This window comes from Amia ocellicauda, chromosome 18 (assembly GCF_036373705.1).
Source record: "Amia ocellicauda isolate fAmiCal2 chromosome 18, fAmiCal2.hap1, whole genome shotgun sequence".
NCBI classification, from domain to species: Eukaryota; Metazoa; Chordata; class Actinopteri; order Amiiformes; family Amiidae; genus Amia; species Amia ocellicauda.
Window position 1 is genome coordinate 10,940,991 of NC_089867.1, and position 20,177 is coordinate 10,961,167.

Genomic DNA, 20,177 nt, shown 5'->3' on the forward strand with positions numbered 1-20,177 from the left:
CCCAGCCCCTCCTATAGCCGCCCCGCCCGCCCCGAATAACAAAGGTACTTTAATGAAGGATTTAAACTTGTAATAATTACTTGGCATTAGTTTTATTATTATTATTAACAACAACAACAAAAATAATAATAATAATGACAACATCAACCATAATAATTAGTGTTATAATAATAATTATTATATCAATTGTTATTATTGTTGTTGTTATTATTAAATGTGAATCAAAAATATATTAAGAGTGCAGTGCAGTACTACTAAAACTTGTGTGATTGTAAATGTATTCTCTAACTTTTTAGTGTGATACAGCTAATCAACAAAATCTAATACAAAACCTTGCAACAACAACACACACACACAAAAAAAGATGTATTTTACAGCTGGTAGCAGTTTAGGTTCTGTTTGTAATTGAATGCGCAGAGAAGTTGTAGAGGGATACAGATAATTTACCGTGGATTATGAGTCCCTTGTTAACCACAGTCGTTTACTGTTCATCTGTATAACACTTTATAGGGAAAGTTGGAAACAGCTGTAGTCACTTCTGTAAAAACACACACAAAAGATGAATGGGAGCTTTACAACAAGGAATGACATACTCATAAAAAATTATAAACTTGTTTTATGTAGTTTATGTAGTAGTTTTATGCAGTTAACACGAATTATAGATGTGTGTAATCATCTCAATAGAGTTTGTACATTTTTGTACAAGTTTAATATATTCAGGCTGCATATCACACTTAATTATTATTATTATTATTATTATTAATATTATTATTATTATTATTATTATTATTATTATTATTATTATTATTATTATTATTATTTTAAGCCCACTGTTTTGTTATTACTCTACAGTGTCATTTTATCCAATAATAGTTTCTAACACAGGAAACAAATCTGTTCAAATATGATCTACTGGTACCATTATTGTGTTTTTCTTGATTTCCTTTCTTGTTTTCAATAAATGTATAGTGCATGTAGACTGTATGTACAGTATTCACTGATAAAGATGTGTGATCCACTATCTTGCTTACAGTTCCAATAGACTCTAGATATGTCATGGAATAGTTGGAAACAGAAATCAAATGTTTACTCCCACTGATAAAAGTAGACCAAGATCACAGGCACTTATTACAATTAAGGTTGTAAACTGTTTGAAGATCATTGCTTTTCGTGTTTTAACTAGATAAGAATGAATGTTTAAAACTGTCTGGGCTGAGGAACATCAAATATGCCTATTTCCAGCAGCTCGAAACACCTTCAAGCTTTGTCCTGTTTCCAAGTGTCAGGTTTATTCATTTTAAAAGGTAGAATCTGTTACCTCTGAGTTGTATATTTCATATATATTTGGATTTCAGATTATTAAGAAAGTACAGAACCATACTATACTGCAAATTCGTCTATGACTATCTCCATATTCATATCCATATAGATTTTAATATAATAGATTATAATGTTTATTTGACAAGTCACAATAATCAGATTTGCTAAATAGCAAAGCAACATAAATCAGAAGAACAGAATATTTGTCTTCACATCCTTCTAAGTAGTATATTGCAGATATTTACTGTCCTGCCCTTGGCATATAGGAAGTGTAAAAGTGGGATTATTGCATTTTGTGCTTTTAAGAAGACACTATTAATATGATTTTGGAAAGTCTTTTAATCATCTGAATAGTTTTTTGACTCCATAATTGAGGACTGTGATTTATCTTATAAGCATGCAACTGCATGTAATGGTAATTACTTACAGCTCATCACAAACAGAATGCCAATATGGTGATGGGAAATTATATCTGTGTTTATCCATCTGGACAAAAGACTGTCGCAGTTGGCTTGTATTGGCTTGTAACTTACAGTTTAATGAATTCTAGGATTGTGTTTGTGTTTTTCTTTCCCAATTACTCCTAGTGTCAAGTGTCAATTTCTAATTTTATGAGAAGCTACAGAGTACAGGAGAAGATTAATGTTTGTCCTGTGATGTCAGAGGCTGATGAGATGCTCTTCACACTTGAATAATTAATCAGTGTCTGCTGCCAGCCAGACCAAGACTTTGAGAATGGAACAATGACCTACTGGAATCCGTTGACCTCGGCTCCTTCTTCAGTCGGGATTAAACTGTATCAATGAACCAGATGGCCAATCAGTGCTGGTGACACAAGGACAATCCCAAATTCAAAAATAATAAATCTGAAAGTCACTTTAATTATGGTAAGGTGTAGTTGGTGACATGGGTCAAGGTCTGAATGTTCTTACAGGTGTGTTCAGTTATTTTTAAGTGGGCTACTGTGATTAATGAAGCTATCTTTCATTTAAGAATTGAGCTCATGTAAATCATTCAGGGTTACATTTTTTTGGTTTTTGCTAGGGTTTGCATGTTTCTGCATGAAATTTTGACTTTCTGCTGTGGTTAGGGCTGCATTTTTATTGAGTTAACCAAAGCAGGTGATAGTGTACTTGCGCTTTCTACTGAGAATTACCTGTCTTTTGCATTCTTGGCTCCAAACTCGCTGCATTCTTTCTGAATATGCAGCTAAGGGAAGTAGGCTTCTTGCATACCAATTCAACCATAAGGCGACTGCAAGGCCAATAACTCAGATTTGCGATTCTTTTGGTAATTTTATTGTTAATCCTTCTTTAATAAATACAAACGTTGCATTTTATTCTGAACTGTATACATCTGAATCTCCAGCTGATGACTCAAGCTTGATTGCATTTTTGAAGCATCTTGAGGGCCCCACAACTGAGTCCATCCTTAGCCAAGAAAGGGATCGACCATTAGAGCCTGATTAAACAATGCATTCCATAAGATTGATACCAAGTGGGAAAGCATCAGGTTCTGACGGCTATCCCAATTGATCTTTCCTCTCTTGTTCTTTCTACTTTTAAGAAATCACTTCTCTACCTCCCTCTACCCTTCAGCAGGTATTTGTGTCTCTGCTACTCAAAAAGGATGAAGATCCTACAGATACTATTGAGAGGAACTCGTCTCCTGTCTGGTGAAGTCAGGCTTTACTTATCTGGAAGTCCCTCTTTACCTCAAACATCAAATCCAGCTTTACTTTGAAAGAAGAACTAATTTACCCCTTTCATTAGCCGGTAGAGTGCAATCAATACAAATGAACATTCTGGCAACATTTTCATATTTATTTCAGTGTCTCCCTCTCTTCATTCCTTTTTTCACTCTCTTGATCAGTTATTCATGTCCTTCTTTAGGCCTCCTAGGGTCAGTAGGTACATTCCTCCACAGAGCTATAACTCTTCCCAATTTCATGTTTTATTACTGGACAGACAATATTCATAAAATGATCTATTGGCTTCATGTACCGGACGTGATCTGGTGTCAGCTAAAAGCACATTCCTGCTTCTATCTTCCTTTCCTGCCTTGGTTTGCTCTTCCTTCCGTTGAACTTTCTCTCATTAAATCAACCAAATTGTGCTCTCGACCCTCAAAATGTGATCCCAGTTTCGTAAACATTTTAAGATCAAATCGTTCTCTATATTAGGTCCTAGTTCTTGTAAGGACTTATTTCTCCCCTCTGTGCCTGATTCGACCTTTTTGCTGTGGTGTTGGAAAGGTCTGGCATGTTTAAAATATTTGTATGATGTAAATAGTTTTGTTAGCTTTGATGTAAAACAATCCCAGAGATCGTATTTGCAATAAAAATATTATCTCACTTTTTGTATTTTTTTTTTTTTTGTTTGTTTTTTTTTTTTTGTTTTTTTTTAAGTTAGAGGATTCATGCACTGTATCTTGGAAACAGTGTACTATAAGTTTAGATTATAAAATGTATATACAGTGTCAAGCAGTAGTACATTTGTGTTCATTTTCTTAAAATTGACAACATATATATTTATCCATGTTACATTGAAACTGAACGTGGTCTACATTAAAGAAACGGCCACTTTTCAGCCTTGAAACTGAATTCTGACGTTAAATGTTTAGTTTACTTTTACAACTCACCCTGAAGAATATCCATGCACACATTCCCATTCACTTTACTTCTTGTGTGTTCAACCTCTCCCAAAGCTGAACCACTAAGATGTCAGTGTTCTCTCCCCCATGTTTAAGGCAGATAAACATTCCTCTTTTTATGGCCTCACTTTGCTTTCTGTGCCAACCCAAACCAAACCAAACCATAAGCTTTCAGACTAAAGCTCTCAGAGATGATTCATCATTTCTAAGAAAGATTTTAAACAAATCAAATCTCGCAAAACACTATTTTGTTTAATTTGTTTTATAAATTATAATTTGTATATAATAAAGGTTTATTGATCATTTATAAATGGAGTTACTCATGCTTCCTAACTGTTTTTTAAACTATTTACCAATCATCTATTAATGACACTTATACAAATTGTTACCCCATCTTCTTTTAAAAGCAGTATAACTAGTTATTATTAACTTAACATTAACAAATTAGCATTGTTTTGGTCCTTGCTTAGGAACTCATAGAAATGTATCAATATCATTCTTTGTTTTTGAGTTCTGGATCAGCTCCTGTAAGACTTGATTTGGGCTACAGCACATCTGAGCAGCTTAAAATGTGGACTTGGATGTCTGGAGAAAAAAAGGGTTTGAAAGAGAAGTAATTGCATTGAAATCACAGATCCCATCCCATGTGGCATGAATGTGTAGCCTTGGGGCAGCTTTGGTTATCTGTAAAAATAGGACAACACACTTTCCCCACTGTTTCTTCGACCTGCACCATAAGTCAACGTGTTGTGACCTGTTTAGAGCATCGATCATACCAACTGTTCAATGGTTAGAGTAAATAAGGCAGAAACCTAACCCTCAAACTAAAGATTCCTCGTCAGCGTCTCTTTAGGATTCTGGAGAACTACATTTGGCACACTGCCAAGCACGTCACATGTAGTTTGCACATTGCAGTATGTTCTGTAAATTCTTTTTTAAGACAAATATGTCACGATCAATTTTCATTACATAAAGCATCAGACATACCTGAAGTCAGTGGGAGTGGAAGCTATGGAAAGACGGTGTCAATGAAGAAATTCACCTCATATTCCAATGCACACCCGGTTCAAACACATGCATATGTTCATTTAGAAATCATCCAAAACTGGGTTGTGGAATGGTACACAAGAGAACTTAAATAATGTGAGACCACATTAAAATGCTCTTGGGAAAGGAGTCATCAGATGCATTTCAATTGTAATTCATCAGAAGACTGTGAAAAGGTCAGAAAACAATGATATAGGCCTATATGTAAAAAATGTAACTCCCTAAGAGAACCTTAGAATCCCTTTCCTAGTGCAGATGTTTTGTGGGTATCTGGTAAAATGACCACCAAGAATGGCTACAAAAACACTACAAATTTCCCACTGCAGGATGTTTGAGACTGCAGCTGTGCACAAGCTACAGAAAATGAAATACCAGTCATTTAGATTTCTCTTTCGCTTTACAACACCCATTTCTTTAGTGAGCAGCTATTTCTGTTTTCACGTTTGATTATAGTGTTACGCTCTCCCTCGGTCTCACCCACAGATTTCTAACATTCCTGCAAGGAAAACAATGAGAACAGATAACTTTGTTTGGACTCAAACATTTTTTGAATTTATCGTTATTTATATTATCAAGAGTCACCTTTGTGTTTCAGTACAGGGGAAGAGTAAACTAAGATCTATGCCACTGACAACCAAAGTAGCAGACAACAACTAAAGGTAGTGCTTACTTGGGTAAAGAGCAAGATAGATGGGATAAAAGCACACTGGAGACTCAAGCCTTTTGTCTCAATTGAAGGTGAAAACATGTTTTACCTTGTCAGACTTCTCCTGTTCCTATAAATCTGCCTCAATAGGGGAGAGAGAGGTCACACTCAGTGTCTAACAAAGCCAGTCAGAGGGGGGAGAGACACATTTCTAAATGCCTGTGTCATAAGGGCATGTGAACTCACTATTATTAATACCATTGCTGCAGAACAATGCCACGATCTGTCACAGGAGGGTGCCTTTGAATTTTATTTTATTTTTGATTAGAAGAAGGCTCACCACATGTGGGTTATACTGTTTTTGATGTATTCTCTGAGGGAGGGGGGAATGATGGCAAGTCACTAAGTTTCAGCTAACATCAGGGAATCAAACAGGGTGTGGGAAAATCATGAATGTCTTCCTACAGTTCCCTAAAATCTACACCCACACACTCCATGGAATAAAACCACCGTGTTAAGATCAACACTCCATGAGATACAATGGGAATTTTAGGTGACACACTGTACAAATATTATGTATGGATAAGTATGGAAAAACAACAATACAAAATATTGATATTTAAAATATTTTGAGAAATACAGAACTGCCACATTTGAATTATATGGAAAATTCATGTCCTTATTTATATATAAACTTATATATCAAAATAGCTTGACCCGGAAATTACTGGAGTACATCATCTATATGGCAATCAAATTACATATTTAAATCTCTTCCTTTTGAACCTTGTTGGTGACACAAACAGAAGTGTACACAATACAGAGGTAAACGTCTTCACAGGAGTCTGTCTGAGCAGAGGTTCCTCTCGGGGGGGGAGGGGCGAGGAGGAATTCTCCACCCTCACCTGAAAGACAATTTGGAAGGAGAGACACTCACCTGGATCAGGTACCGAGCAGCAGAAGAAATCAGTTTTGTTTTACCATGCAAAAGTGACACGGTAAGACTATTGTGTAAATATATGTGGGGATGAGGATGTGTTTGTGTGGAAATGTATGTATTACAGCGATAAAGGCACATACAAGTGTGAGCACTTTGCGGTTGAAAGTGATTTATCTCTGAAGGAATGAGAGAAGGGAATTCTGCAATGGGAGCAGCACCTTTCTGCGTATATTCCCATTCAACAGTGACTAGAAAATGATTTCAATTGGAAGACATGTCAATTATGAGAAGAAATTAGGCATTATAGTTGGTATTTGCCATTTGAAAAGCAGGATTACTCTGCATATTTCAAGTGTCAGTATGTCAATAATTAGATTTGATTCTGGTGTTGGATCCATTCTACACATAACAGATGTAATACTTTATTGTTATTCTTTGTCTAGTCCCCACAAGGATAGTAATCTATACTATATACATTTATATAGATTAGTACAGCAAAATCAATGTAAACAGGACATTTTGTAATCTCACAGATTTTGTTCTGAATCAACAATTAAAATCTTGCTGTTGTTGTATTTTTGGTAGCTAGTTTGTTTCTGTTTTTAAGCCTGTCTGTCTTTGTCGATGGTATGTCTCCATCACCCTGTGTCAGAAAGTGAATTTTGTCTGTGAATTGATTCAAATTTGAATAATTCATACAGCACAGAATGCGGAGATTAGTTCATAAATGTCTTATGTTGTATTATTATTATTATTATTATTATTATTATTATTATTATTATTATTATTATTGTTATTATTAAGGAAATTATGCATTTGTACTTAATACACAGTGGACTAAGATGTAGTATTTAAAAAAAAATAGGGGGAAGATATATTCAATATTAAGAAAATAATCATAATAAACCAATCAAATAAACATACCTCTCATTTCGTACATCTTCTGACATGTCTTTTCATGCATTCTACTAAGTTCTCCAAAGGGGCATCCGTCTGAGACACCAAAGGAAGCACAGAGCTCAGGCATCATGGTCTTACTGCTCAGAGTAGCTGTCCTGCTGAGTATTGTTTATACTGCTGAATGCCTTTTTAAGGTGAAAAGCAGCTTTCACGGTAAGAGATGTTGCATATGGTTCGGTCTTACCATCGAATGGGGATATTTCTAAACATGTTGCACGTGTATTTGGATAATTTCTGTAAACACATATTTCACTACCCCTTCATAATTCACACAGTTCCCTGTTTACATGTCCTGTCCTCTTACTTTGTTCATGTACTTTACACAGTATACAGTGGGCTGCACTAACCCAAACACTTATGTAGGTTTTCTCATAGTCCGGTTTCTTTTTCTCATCTCCCTAAACTGTACTGGGATTACTGATGTTCTGTCGGGAAACAGATCACTGGTGACTTGGGCTTTGAAGACGCTCCAACTATTTAGGACAGAGAGTGTCAAGAAATAGGACCATAACCACAAAACAGGTTGTTTCACCCATGTTCTTCAGAGAAACCATCAACAAATATATAATCCAGGGGAAAATTATGAGATAGGACACAAGAAGAAGTCACCTTTCAGGAGCTCAAAGTAACTAATTCATGTGAAGTTTACTTTACACTTTGGAAAATCAGAGGTGTTAATCTTGGGCCACAAAAGCTGAGTTATAGTCATGGCCTGTGCAGATACTCCCCAATTTCTTTGTCAGTTCCTCTTTCTCATTATGTTATGTGGTGAGCTGCTTGGTGTGGCCAATTCAACATGTTTACCCTTTTTTTAAAGAAATCCTTCTGATTCCTTCTAGGCCTGTTTATCCCATTTAGATATTGCATTACTGTGGAGGCATTTCCCGGTTCTATTTCAGCGTAGGTTCTGGTTCCTGGCACAGGATCTTCAATTTCGCAGCTTTTGCCTGGATGCAATAAGCAACTAAATCATTTCTGATTCACTGGTCTAGACGAATTGAGTCCCCTTGATATGAACTTGAATGACATTGTTTAGAGATTGTTTGCTGGGAAGCCCTGGTATTTTTTGCATTTGTTAAGTTATTAAAAAACAAATAGTTGCAAATTACATTATTTGTCATTTAGCAGATGCTCTTATCCAGGGCGACTTACATTCATACCCATTTACACAGCTGGGTATTTTAAATGCTTTCAAAGTGTAAGTCAAGGGATATCTAAAGGAGTTCTTAGGTTGTCAGCTCCAAGATTGGACTATCACACTTTATTTTGAGGGGCATATATTCATAAACAATCAGGTTATAAATTGATATATTGTGTTGCACAGATAAACAGATTTGCATGTATTTATTTGTTGGTTTGTTTGCTTTGTTTCCAGCACTGTTCTGGTTACAGTAAATGTTAAAGTTAACAATTAGTTAATACATACCTTTTCAAGTAGTTTTCTTTAGCTGGTGTATCTTAGTTTTTAAATAGATATCATTGTTAAATATGTAATAAATAATGAATTATTTGTTAATGCAGCTTTTATTAGCTTCTACATAATAAATAATGACCTGCTTCCTATCAGCTTACTCACAATTTGAAAGACATTAAATTTTGTATCCATGTATTTGCTCCATATGTGCTCTTCACTGTTAATAAATGCTAATAATTGCTCCTTAAAGTAAAGCATGACCAAGCTGTTTTAATTCATGTCTTTCATTAGTTTCTTTCTTCAAGTTCTGTTTCTCCTAACATCTTTGGGGGGGGTAGGACTACAATTAATAAAAAAATGTCAAATTTGAGTAAAGCAAACTACAAATATGTATTTCTTATTCATCAGTAGAAGAAAAGCCTACAATAAAAAAAGAGTACAAGTGTGTTGTTTTCTATTAGCCAGTTTATTTTTAATCTGTCTCTAGGACCTGAGAAAAGGTCTCAAGTATTAAACTTCAGACGAATTTTAAAATACAAAAAAATGCTACAGATGTACAGCTATGAATACATAAAATAACACCTATATTATGGCTATTTTCATTTACAGCTCGGTAGTGATCCGAACGTGAAGAAAGCACACCTGGCATGATATTTTATTTTATATGTATTTAATTTTCTGTTACTACAGGGTAGCACAAATAATAATATTGTGTCTTACTTTGGGTGTAATAAGACAGTTAGATACAAACACAATTATTCTTTAGGAAATACATTTTCTCTCCCTTTCCTTCAGAATGCCCTGCTGATGTATACATTGTGCTCGATACATCTGAGAGTGTGGCATTAAGGGACAAGCCATATGGTTCTTTTGTTGAAAAGATCAAACAATTTGCTTTGGACTTTGTGGAGCAGCTAAACAGCCGGTAGGTGATATTTAATATGAAGCATAGCTCTCATGGTATATGTTATTATACACTCACCTAAAGGATTATTAGGAACACCTGTTCAATTTCTCATGAATGCAATTATCTAACCAACCAATCACATGGCAGTTGCTTCAATGCATTTAGGGGTGTGGTCCTGGTCAAGACAATCTCCTGAACTCCAAACTGAATGTCTGAATGGGAAAGAAAGGTGATTTAAGCAATTTTGAGCGTGGCATGGTTGTTGTTGCCAGACGGGCCGGTCTGAGTATTTCACAATCTGCTCAGTTACTGGGATTTTCACGCACAACCATTTCTAGGGTTTACAAAGAATGGTGTGAAAAGGGAAAAACATCCAGTATGCGGCAGTCCTGTGGGCGAAAATGCCTTGTTGATGCTAGAGGTCAGAGGAGAATGGGCCGACTGATTCAAGCTGATAGAAGAGCAACTTTGACTGAAATAACCACTCGTTACAACCGAGGTATGCAGCAAAGCATTTGTGAAGCCACAACACGTACAACCTTGAGGCGGATGGGCTACAACAGCAGAAGACCCCACCGGGCACCACTCATCTCCACTACAAATAGGAAAAAGAGGCTACAATTTGCACAAGCTCACCAAAATTGGACAGTTGAAGACTGGAAAAATGTTGCCTGGTCTGATGAGTCTCGATTTCTGTTGACACATTCAGATGGTAGAGTCAGAATTTGGCGTAAACAGGATGAGAACATGGATCCATCATGCCTTGTTACCACTGTGCAGGCTGGTGGTGGTGGTGTAATGGTGTGGGGGATGTTTTCTTGGCACACTTTAGGCCCCTTAGTGCCAATTGGGCATCGTTTAAATGCCATGGCCTACCTGAACATTGTTTCTGACCATGTCCATCCCTTTATGACCACCATGTACCCATCCTCTGATGGCTACTTCCAGCAGGATAATGCACCATGTCACAAAGGTCGAATCATTTCAAATTGGTTTCTTGAACATGACAATGAGTTCACTGTACTAAACTGGCCCCCACAGTCACCAGATCTCAACCCAATAGAGCATCTTTGGGATGTGGTGGAACGGGAGCTTCGTGCCCTGGATGTGCATCCCACAAATCTCCATCAACTGCAAGATGCTATCCTATCAATATGGGCCAACATTTCTAAAGAATGCTTTCAGCACCTTGTTGAATCAATGCCACGTAGAATTAAGGCAGTTCTGAAGGCGAAAGGGGGTCAAACACAGTATTAGTATGGTGTTCCTAATAATCCTTTAGGTGAGTGTATATGTGTATATTTGTATATTTTATAATCCTGTACATTAAATTCTTTTAAATATGGTTTTTAATTTAATGTGTTGCATTTACAAGAATGAAAAGTTCAACAAGTAGGTGGACAGCTGACATTTGTTACTTAATTGTTACTAAAGTGATTTTACACACTTTAAAGATGATTCACAAGAGTTAATGTGAGTCCATTGCAAGTTCCACAGAACAGGATCCTTGAAAAAGTTTTTCCTAGGGCCCACAGGAAACTGTGGGCTAGGGAGAGACATCTGTACTGAATATCTAATGAAACCTGTGTTTCACATCTGGTAGAAACCAAAGATATATATATTAATATATCTTTTAATAATGTCACTGTGGGTTTAAACCTGCTTAAGTGCATTCATATACATAAATATCTGAAGGTTTTAAGTGCATTTACTTGTATAAAATAATCAAAGTTGTTAGAGAGAGTAGCTGCTTGCCAGAGCTCATGACAAAAGGAAATTATGTATTTGTCTGTGGACTGGTTTTTAGATGTATATATGATTCATAATTGCATATACATTTCCAAACTTGATCAAAAGATATTATTACCATTGTAATAAGTTGTAATAAAAACATATATTATGGAAAACAACCCAAAGAAGTGGGGCATGTTCACATCACATTCATGTGCCAATTTCAGTAAACTAATTTACATTTAATGCTGAAATTATTTTATTGCATATCTCTGCCTGTTTGTTACTTTTATGACAAGGGCAAGTATGTATTTAGACTCTGAAGGATAAACATTTGTTTGCATGCATACACTTGTGAATTAAATGACTGTGCAGGTGAAGCATTGTGTTTCATATATACAATTAGGCATATCTTCAAAAGCCCTCAGAGAACATTGCTCACTGAAGTCTGACGTTTACTTACAGGCTTGTAAAAATGAGTGTTTGACTTTAATTGCCCAATAAATGTGTGTCATAATTGAAGCATTAGCCCTATTTAATTTTAAGGGTACAAAACTGTCAGATTTATTCCTTCTTAAAAACTGTACATATGAATGACACCAAAATCACACACACCCCTCTCCAGACTGAAGGAATAACAACATCAGCAATATATTTGTATTTATTCTGTTTATTTATTTATTTATTTTTATACAAATACATTTTCAGGCATCACATTTTGCACCCAGGCACCCATTGCCCTACATTGTTGATCCCTGAGGTATTTCTGTTTTAAACACAGGTATTACCGCTGCGATCGTAACCTGACCTGGAATGCAGGGATCCTTCACTACAGTGATGATGTCAAGATAATGAGTGAGCTCATCAGCACAACCACGGGCAAAGCAAAGCTGAAGAAAGCCATCCAGGATTTGCGCTACATCGGGAAAGGAACTTACACGGACTGTGCAATCACTGTGGCAACCGGGCAACTGATGTCAGGGTAACCCTTGTCTCTTGCGTCTGGACCTTACTTGTCATTCAACAGAGAAACTCACTAGAGAAATAGAGAAAAGCACCTGCTGCACTTGGGCCGTCTGCAATTCTTGTGCGACTGAAAATATACTTTATTTTTCAGCTTCTTAGTTATCAGTTTTGTAAGTTATTTAAAAGCTATATTTTAATGTATATATATATATATATATATATATATATATATATATATATATATATATATATATATATATATACATGTAAAATACAAAACACAGTTATCAACAAGATATAGATCCACCATTGCCCTTAATTCACTATTCACAATTCTCCATTCCAGTTAATTCCAAGGGTGTTCTTTGAGATTGAGGTCTGGATTGAGAGCCAGGTAGCTTTTATTATGCTAGTATTTAGTATTTTTGCTGGTAGTATGCACTAATGAAATGTGTTTCACTTCAGTGGGTAGATTTCCTTTCAACAGTGTGCAGTTTATTCCAAATGCCCTTCATCCCATTTTCAATCTTCTTTTAATTTCTTCCATAATATCTCCATCTGTGCTGATTTTTTGTCCAAGACATAACATTTGAATTAACCATTAATTGAGAATATACATAATCAAGATATAACAAGTTCCAAGTAACACAGGGTTTAGACACCAAGGAGACAGCTGTGCCCAACAAATAAGTTTATTGTTTGAGGACAGAGAGAAGCACTATGTTGTGGTCTGGTGCAGTTCACAAAACAAGTAACAGAATCACTGAAAATGAAAAACCTTCTTCTAGTGTATCTGCAGGCTTAAAAATGTCCCTCAACATCACACACTTCTTGGAGCTTTCCACTTTCCATTACCCTCGTTTAAAACAAGAAAAACTAACACAAACAAATAAACAGTTATTAGGCTTTGCAACCCAACACTTTCTCCTTATTCCTTCCCACCAAGCTTAGAGACAGGCTTTCATCCACTACAGAGTCCAAAGAGGTGCAAACTCCACCAGGTGTGACCAATCACCCGTCCATGTCGCCCTCTCTGACTCCACTGCACCCAGCTGAGCACAGGAGCTGCCACGCCCCAAACACAGCCCATTAATCAGAGTGCCCTTCCTCACAAGGCAGAATTCCAGTTTAAAGTGTGGGAGTTTCTTTCCCCGAGTAGCTGTAGGGGTGAGAATGCAATCTTTGTAATCAGATCTTTATATATTGTGACACTGTGTGGAGTTGGACACGGCTCTCAGGTGTGGCTTAAGAAACACAGAGACAGTGGTATGGTACAAAGACATGCCTTCATTATATACAGTGCTCAGTGCTTTCCAAATAAAGACATACAAAACCATAAACAAAACCCTAGCTCCTCTCGAGCCCAAACTAAACACATAGACAGGTCCCTCTCTACACATAACTAATTAAACTCAAACACACGGGTAACACACAGACAATCAATCCATATTCCAAAGCAAAATTCATTATCCATAAACCAAGCCCATTACCGTGATCAAAATCCTGATTTTCTTTCATTCTCTCTCTTTCTCTCTCATTCTCGCTCGTCTGTCGCTTCCTATTTTATCGAGGGGGAGAGCCAATCATGGTCAGCTGTTCCCCAAGTAATTTTCCTCCCCCGGGGTCAGGTCAGGTATTTGTTGTGAACCACAGGTTCAATTGGACCAATGTGATAATTTAGACACACCTTTGTTTTCAGTTTTAGTCATTTATTTGAAGCAATCCAGCTTACCACAGCTATTAAACCAACTGCACCCCTCCCCACATACACACTCCTTAAATAAAAAGTTTACACTGCATATGTCTTCACAGCCAGAGAGCCAGATGGCCTCGTATTCCCGAGCTTCATTATTGCGAGATTTATGACAAGGGCCTGAAGGCTCGATTACAAGAAATAAAAGCCCTCCGGCAGTACTGTCTTCCAAAATCCCTGACTGCGTCTCTGTTTAGCTTCTATGCCAGTTTAAGGGCAAACACCTGGATACATGACAGTAGAAATAAAGAAAAGTCCGTCCATTTACACCTCAAATTATCATGTTTCAAGTCTTCTCTTACCCGAAGAATGCCCCATACATTCAAATCATCATACAACCACACAGCAATATTATTAAATCATTGCAGGAGTTAAATAAATATAATGGATAGCATACACTTCTACTGCAGTGAGAATTGCTGTTACTAATGCTAATGAAACAATGCCTGATTCAGATTTCTGTCTTTGTCTTTTTGTCATACAGTAGCTCTCCTTTCCACGGCAATAAATACATGGTTGTGGTGACAGACGGACATCCATTCGATGGCTACAAAGAGCCGTGTGGGGGGATCAACTATGCAGTCAGCGAAGCTAAAGGGATGGAAATTAAAATCTTTGGTGTTGCTATTACCCCTGATCATCTGGTATGTGCAAGGAAGGGTTTCTCTATATAAATAGAAGTAGCACATTTTGATTCCCACAACATTTATTTGTGTATTTGTTTGTTTACCTGTTTGTTTGTTTGTTTGTTTTTTGGTGTCTGCTGTGAACAAATTGATCTTTACACTGCAGGACAACAGGCTGAGTGCCATAGCAACCGATGTTCGGTACAGACACAACCTGTCAGCCACAAGTGAAGACCCGGCGGTGATCAAAAACACCATTAACACCATCATCTCCACAATTGTAAGTGGTGCTCATTCTGACATTGACCGTGTTTCGCAGCAGCTTCACCTGATCGTGCCACTTACACTATTTTTCCTGCCTCTCCTTTCTGCAGTACAAGGACTCAGAGGCTTTGGTGAGTTCATCACTTTCCTTTTTGGGAGAATGTTTTTGCAGTCTAATTTGAATGGATTACAGAAGGATTATTGTGACAACCTATTTGCCTTATATAATGTTTGCAAATCCATGGGCTTATAATAATCTTAACATGAATGAATTGATGTTTTAATAAATACACTATATAAGTGTGTGTGTGTGTGTGTGTGTGTGTGTTTGGGGGGGTGTAATAGTTTTTATGTGTGGTGTATTTTATGCTTGACTCATGGCTTTCTGAAGCATATAACTATACAAAGGTAGACTGCACTAACAAGCAGTGCTGTTCTATGAGTCATACAAGTACATTGTAATTCTGAGTAATAGCATTGCAATTACATAGTAACTAATGTGTATTAAACATCAACATAGATATATAATGGTAATAACACTAGTAATAATTAACATATGTGTGTTATTTTTCAGTGCTGCACATTTGAATGTAAGGTAAGACTACTTACTTTAAATATATATTTTTTTAACTCAAAGTATAATATGTATTAAATATACTACTGAGGTCATTTCCCCCTTTTTTCAATTCCACAGGCTGACAGAGGACTCACTGGATCCCCTGGTCCCTCTGGAGAAGAGGTAATGTATCAACAACAGTGTAAACGATTTCACTATTCTGTTAGCTACTGATGATAGAAAATTGCCATTTAACTAGGCAGCAAAAACATTTAAAATGCTATATAATATTTATGAATTAATTGTATTTTACCAATAACATTCTAACTGCCCTAACACACACAATCTCCTAACACTACACAAAGGACTTCCAATCACCTGTTCTGAAAAGGCTACAACAGTGCATGTTATTGGTATCACTACCTATAATTTCAGTCTAAATGTGTTCTTTTAACCTTAAAACTCTCTAATATGTGTGATAAGACACCTGTTTGAGCTACAACCTTTCATAAACATTACTGTTTTTAGCATGAAATTACAGCTTGTTCACTGTGAAAAAAACAGGCTGAACATGAAGACTCTCTTATGACCTGACACAAGATGTTGCTAGTGTTTTCAGATGTGGTGCATACCACACATTAGATTTTGTTATGTATTGCACTAATTATAATAATGGCAGTGTGTGTAAAGTACATGTTTACATATGTTTAGCAAAATTGAAAATTCATGCAATATATATGCTCATGTAATCTATACTGCATTATGCACAGTTGTAGCTGAGAATATTCATATCCTTCATAGTAAAAATCATGATTAATTTTATTTAATAAATATAGTTAATTGAATTATACGTATTTATTGATAATATTTTTTGAACAGTTGTTGAACAGCCTTAGAGAAAACAGTACAGATTCCAGCTGGTTGAATAGTTGTAAACCACTATATGGAAATCAATAACATACATTTTCTTCTGCCTGTCACAATATAAATTAAAGCCCTGAGGGTTGTTTCCTAACTTGCCATTTCGAATTGTATGAATCTTTCACTGTCAGTGGTTTTAGGGGTCTGTTTGTAATTAGGGTTGTCAGTCTGACATGTCAGTGCTGAATTATTAGGTTGTGCCATGCCAGGTGATTTACAGCACCTGATTCCAAGTTATTTCTATTGTTGAAAAGCCATGTGTGAATAGCAAATTATACTGGTAAACTAGCTGAGACACATGAGCCAATTGGCCTTTTCTTTCTTGGCAAGGAAAGAGTAGAATCTGAAGAATAGCATGCAAATAACAACACTCTTGTTTCCTACTGTGCCAATTCAGGGTTGATTTGAGAGGTGTTTTTATTGCATTTTCTCATGAAGTAGCTGTCAATGCCTCAAACATCTATCGAACAGCATAGTAATTACCGAGCATGTCTGAAAATGTTCTTGCTGTATTTTAATATTCTTCTGTCCTCAAGCTTCTTAGTTTTATCTAATAAAGGGCTGTCAGGAAGGAGGGGGGCTAAGATTTGATTTAATTTAAGATCTAAGCTAGAATAATTTGATGTCTTTCCAGAAAATTAATACAAATTTTAGTATTTATTTTAGACAGTATTTTTCACATATATTCAATTGTAATCTCTAAGTGTCTATGATTCTTTTTCTTTTTTAATGTTTCTTGCTGGTTGTGTTGTTTGTGTTACAGCGTAAAACTCTGAGCTCCAAAAGAGGAAGTCCGTTACAGTAAAATTACATTTTCTTTTAAGAAAACATAGATTGATTTATTATCATTCTCTTTTTAGTATGTAAGAAAGTATGTGAAATTAAATTTTAATTGAGTATATTGCTCTTTGCGGAGTAGCCACAGAGTGCTTTACAGACTGAAAACAAACAAATACCATAAATAATTAAATTATTGTGGGTTGTGTCCTTGCTCGGATTGTTTACATTCTGGTTAGAAGAGAAACAAATACTTACATTGTTATGACCATACGTTAGAACGGTCAATTCTACTGTATTGTTTGGATCAATGGAAAGATTGTCCCCTAGTCCAAGGGGGAACTTCACAAATCTTAATTTTGCATAAAATAAATTCTTCATTTACAAATCATCATAAGTGTAAGGGAACTACAGTGCCTTGCGAAAGTATTCACCTCCCTTGGCATTTTTCCTATTTTGTTGCCTTACAACCTGGAATTAAAATGGATTCATTGGGGGTTTGTATCATTTGATTTACATAACATGCCTTCCACTTTGAAGATGCAAAATATTTTTTATTGTGAAACAAACAAGAAATAAGACAAAAAAACAGAAAACCGGAATATGCATAACTATTCACCCCCCCCCCCCCCCCCCAAAGTCAATACTTTGTAGAGCCACCTTTTGCAGTAATTACAGTGCAAGTCTCTTGGGGTACGTCTTTAGAAGCTTGGCACATCTAGCAGCCACAGGGATTCTTGCCCATTCTTCAAGGCAAAACTGCTCCAGCTCCTTCAAGTTGGATGGGAGCAATCTTTAAGTCACACCACAGATTCTCAATTGGATTGAGGTCTGGCCTTGACTAGACCATTCCAAGACATTACACCCTGAAGCAGAGAAGACTATGTGGGGACTTGATTCAAGTCTTCAAAATCATGAAAGGCATCGACCACATCAAACCAGAGGAGCTTTTCCAGATCAGCAGGGACACACGCACCCGGGGACACAAATGGAAATTGGGCTTCAAGGCATTTGAGATGGAAAACAGGAGACAGTTCTTCACACAGAGAGTTGTCACAATGTGGAACAAACTCCCCATTGATGTGGTAGAAGCTGACATTTTGGGAACAATTAAAATCAGATACTCCAATCTCCGCTGTGGAGCTTTGCAGCTCCTTCAGGGTTATCTTTGGTCTCTTTGTTGCCTCTCTGATTAATACCCTCCTTGCCTGGTGCGTGAGTTTTGGTGGGCCCTTTCTTGGCAGATTTGTTGTGGTGCCATATTCTTTCCAGTTTTTAATAATGGATTTAATGGTGCTCCATGGGATGTTCAAAGTTTTGGATATTTTTTATAACTCTGATCTGTACTTCTCCACAACTTTGTCCCTGACCTGTTTGGAGAGCTCCTTGGTCTTCATGGTGCCCCTTGCTTGGTGGTGCCCCTTGCTCAGTGGTGTTGCAGACTCTGGGGCCTTTCAGAACAGATATATATATATATATATATATATATATATATATATATATATATACACTCACCTAAAGGATTATTAGGAACACCTGTTCAATTTCTCATTAATGCAATTATCTAACCAACCAATCACATGGCAGTTGCTTCAATGCATTTAGGGGTGTGGTCCTGGTCAAGACAATCTCCTGAACTCCAAACTGAATGTCTGAATGGGAAAGAAAGGTGATTTAAGCAATTTTGAGCGTGGCATGGTTGTTGGTGCCAGATGGGCCGGTCTGAGTATTTCACAATCTGCTCAGTTACTGGGATTTTCACACACAACCATTTCTAGGGTTTACAAAGAATGGTGTGAAAAGGGAAAAACATCCAGTATGCGGCAGTCCTGTGGGCGAAAATGCCTTGTTGATGCTAGAGGTCAGAGGAGAATGGGCCGACTGATTCAAGCTGATAGAAGAGCAACTTTGACCGAAATAACCACTCGTTACAACCGAGGTATGCAGCAAAGCATTTGTGAAGCCACAACACGTACAACCTTGAGGCGGATGGGCTACAACAGCAGAAGACCCCACCGGGTACCACTCATCTCCACTACAAATAGGAAAAAGAGGCTACAATTTGCACAAGCTCACCAAAACTGGACAGTTGAAGACTGGAAAAATGTTGCCTGGTCTGATGAGTCTCGATTTCTGTTGAGACATTCAGATGGTAGAGTCAGAATTTGGCGTAAACAGAATGAGAACATGGATCCATCATGCCTTGTTACCACTGTGCAGGCTGGTGGTGGTGGTGTAATGGTGTGGGGGATGTTTTCTTGGCACACTTTAGGCCCCTTAGTGCCAATTGGGCATCGTTTAAATGCCATGGCCTACCTGAACATTGTTTCTGACCATGTCCATCCCTTTATGACCACCATGTACCCATCCTCTGATGGCTACTTCCAGCAGGATAATGCACCATGTCACAAAGGTCGAATCATTTCAAATTGGTTTCTTGAACATGACAATGAGTTCACTGTACTAAAATGGCCCCCACAGTCACCAGATCTCAACCCAATAGAGCATCTTTGGGATGTGGTGGAACGGGAGCTTCGTGCCCTGGATGTGCATCCCACAAATCTCCATCAACTGCAAGATGCTATCCTATCAATATGGGCCAACATTTCTAAAGAATGCTTTCAGCACCTTGTTGAATCAATGCCACGTAGAATTAAGGCAGTTCTGAAGGCGAAAGGGGGTCAAACACAGTATTAG

The 20,177-nt window shown here is 37.0% G+C and overlaps 1 protein-coding gene across 1 annotated transcript in view; it reads left to right on the plus strand.

Annotated features, from left to right (window-relative positions):
* Positions 1-6,553: 6,553 nt before the first annotated feature.
* The window catches only part of LOC136713657 (collagen alpha-1(VI) chain), a 33,231-nt gene continuing 19,607 nt past the window's right edge, over positions 6,554-20,177 (plus strand). Inside the window, exons 1-9 of the mRNA XM_066690835.1 lie at positions 6,554-6,663; positions 7,579-7,718; positions 9,775-9,904; positions 12,399-12,599; positions 14,821-14,980; positions 15,129-15,242; positions 15,337-15,357; positions 15,801-15,821; positions 15,921-15,965. Of these exons, the coding sequence (XP_066546932.1) occupies positions 7,634-7,718; positions 9,775-9,904; positions 12,399-12,599; positions 14,821-14,980; positions 15,129-15,242; positions 15,337-15,357; positions 15,801-15,821; positions 15,921-15,965 (777 nt within the window). The 5' untranslated portion in view covers positions 6,554-6,663; positions 7,579-7,633. The remainder of the gene's footprint in view (positions 6,664-7,578; positions 7,719-9,774; positions 9,905-12,398; positions 12,600-14,820; positions 14,981-15,128; positions 15,243-15,336; positions 15,358-15,800; positions 15,822-15,920; positions 15,966-20,177) is intronic.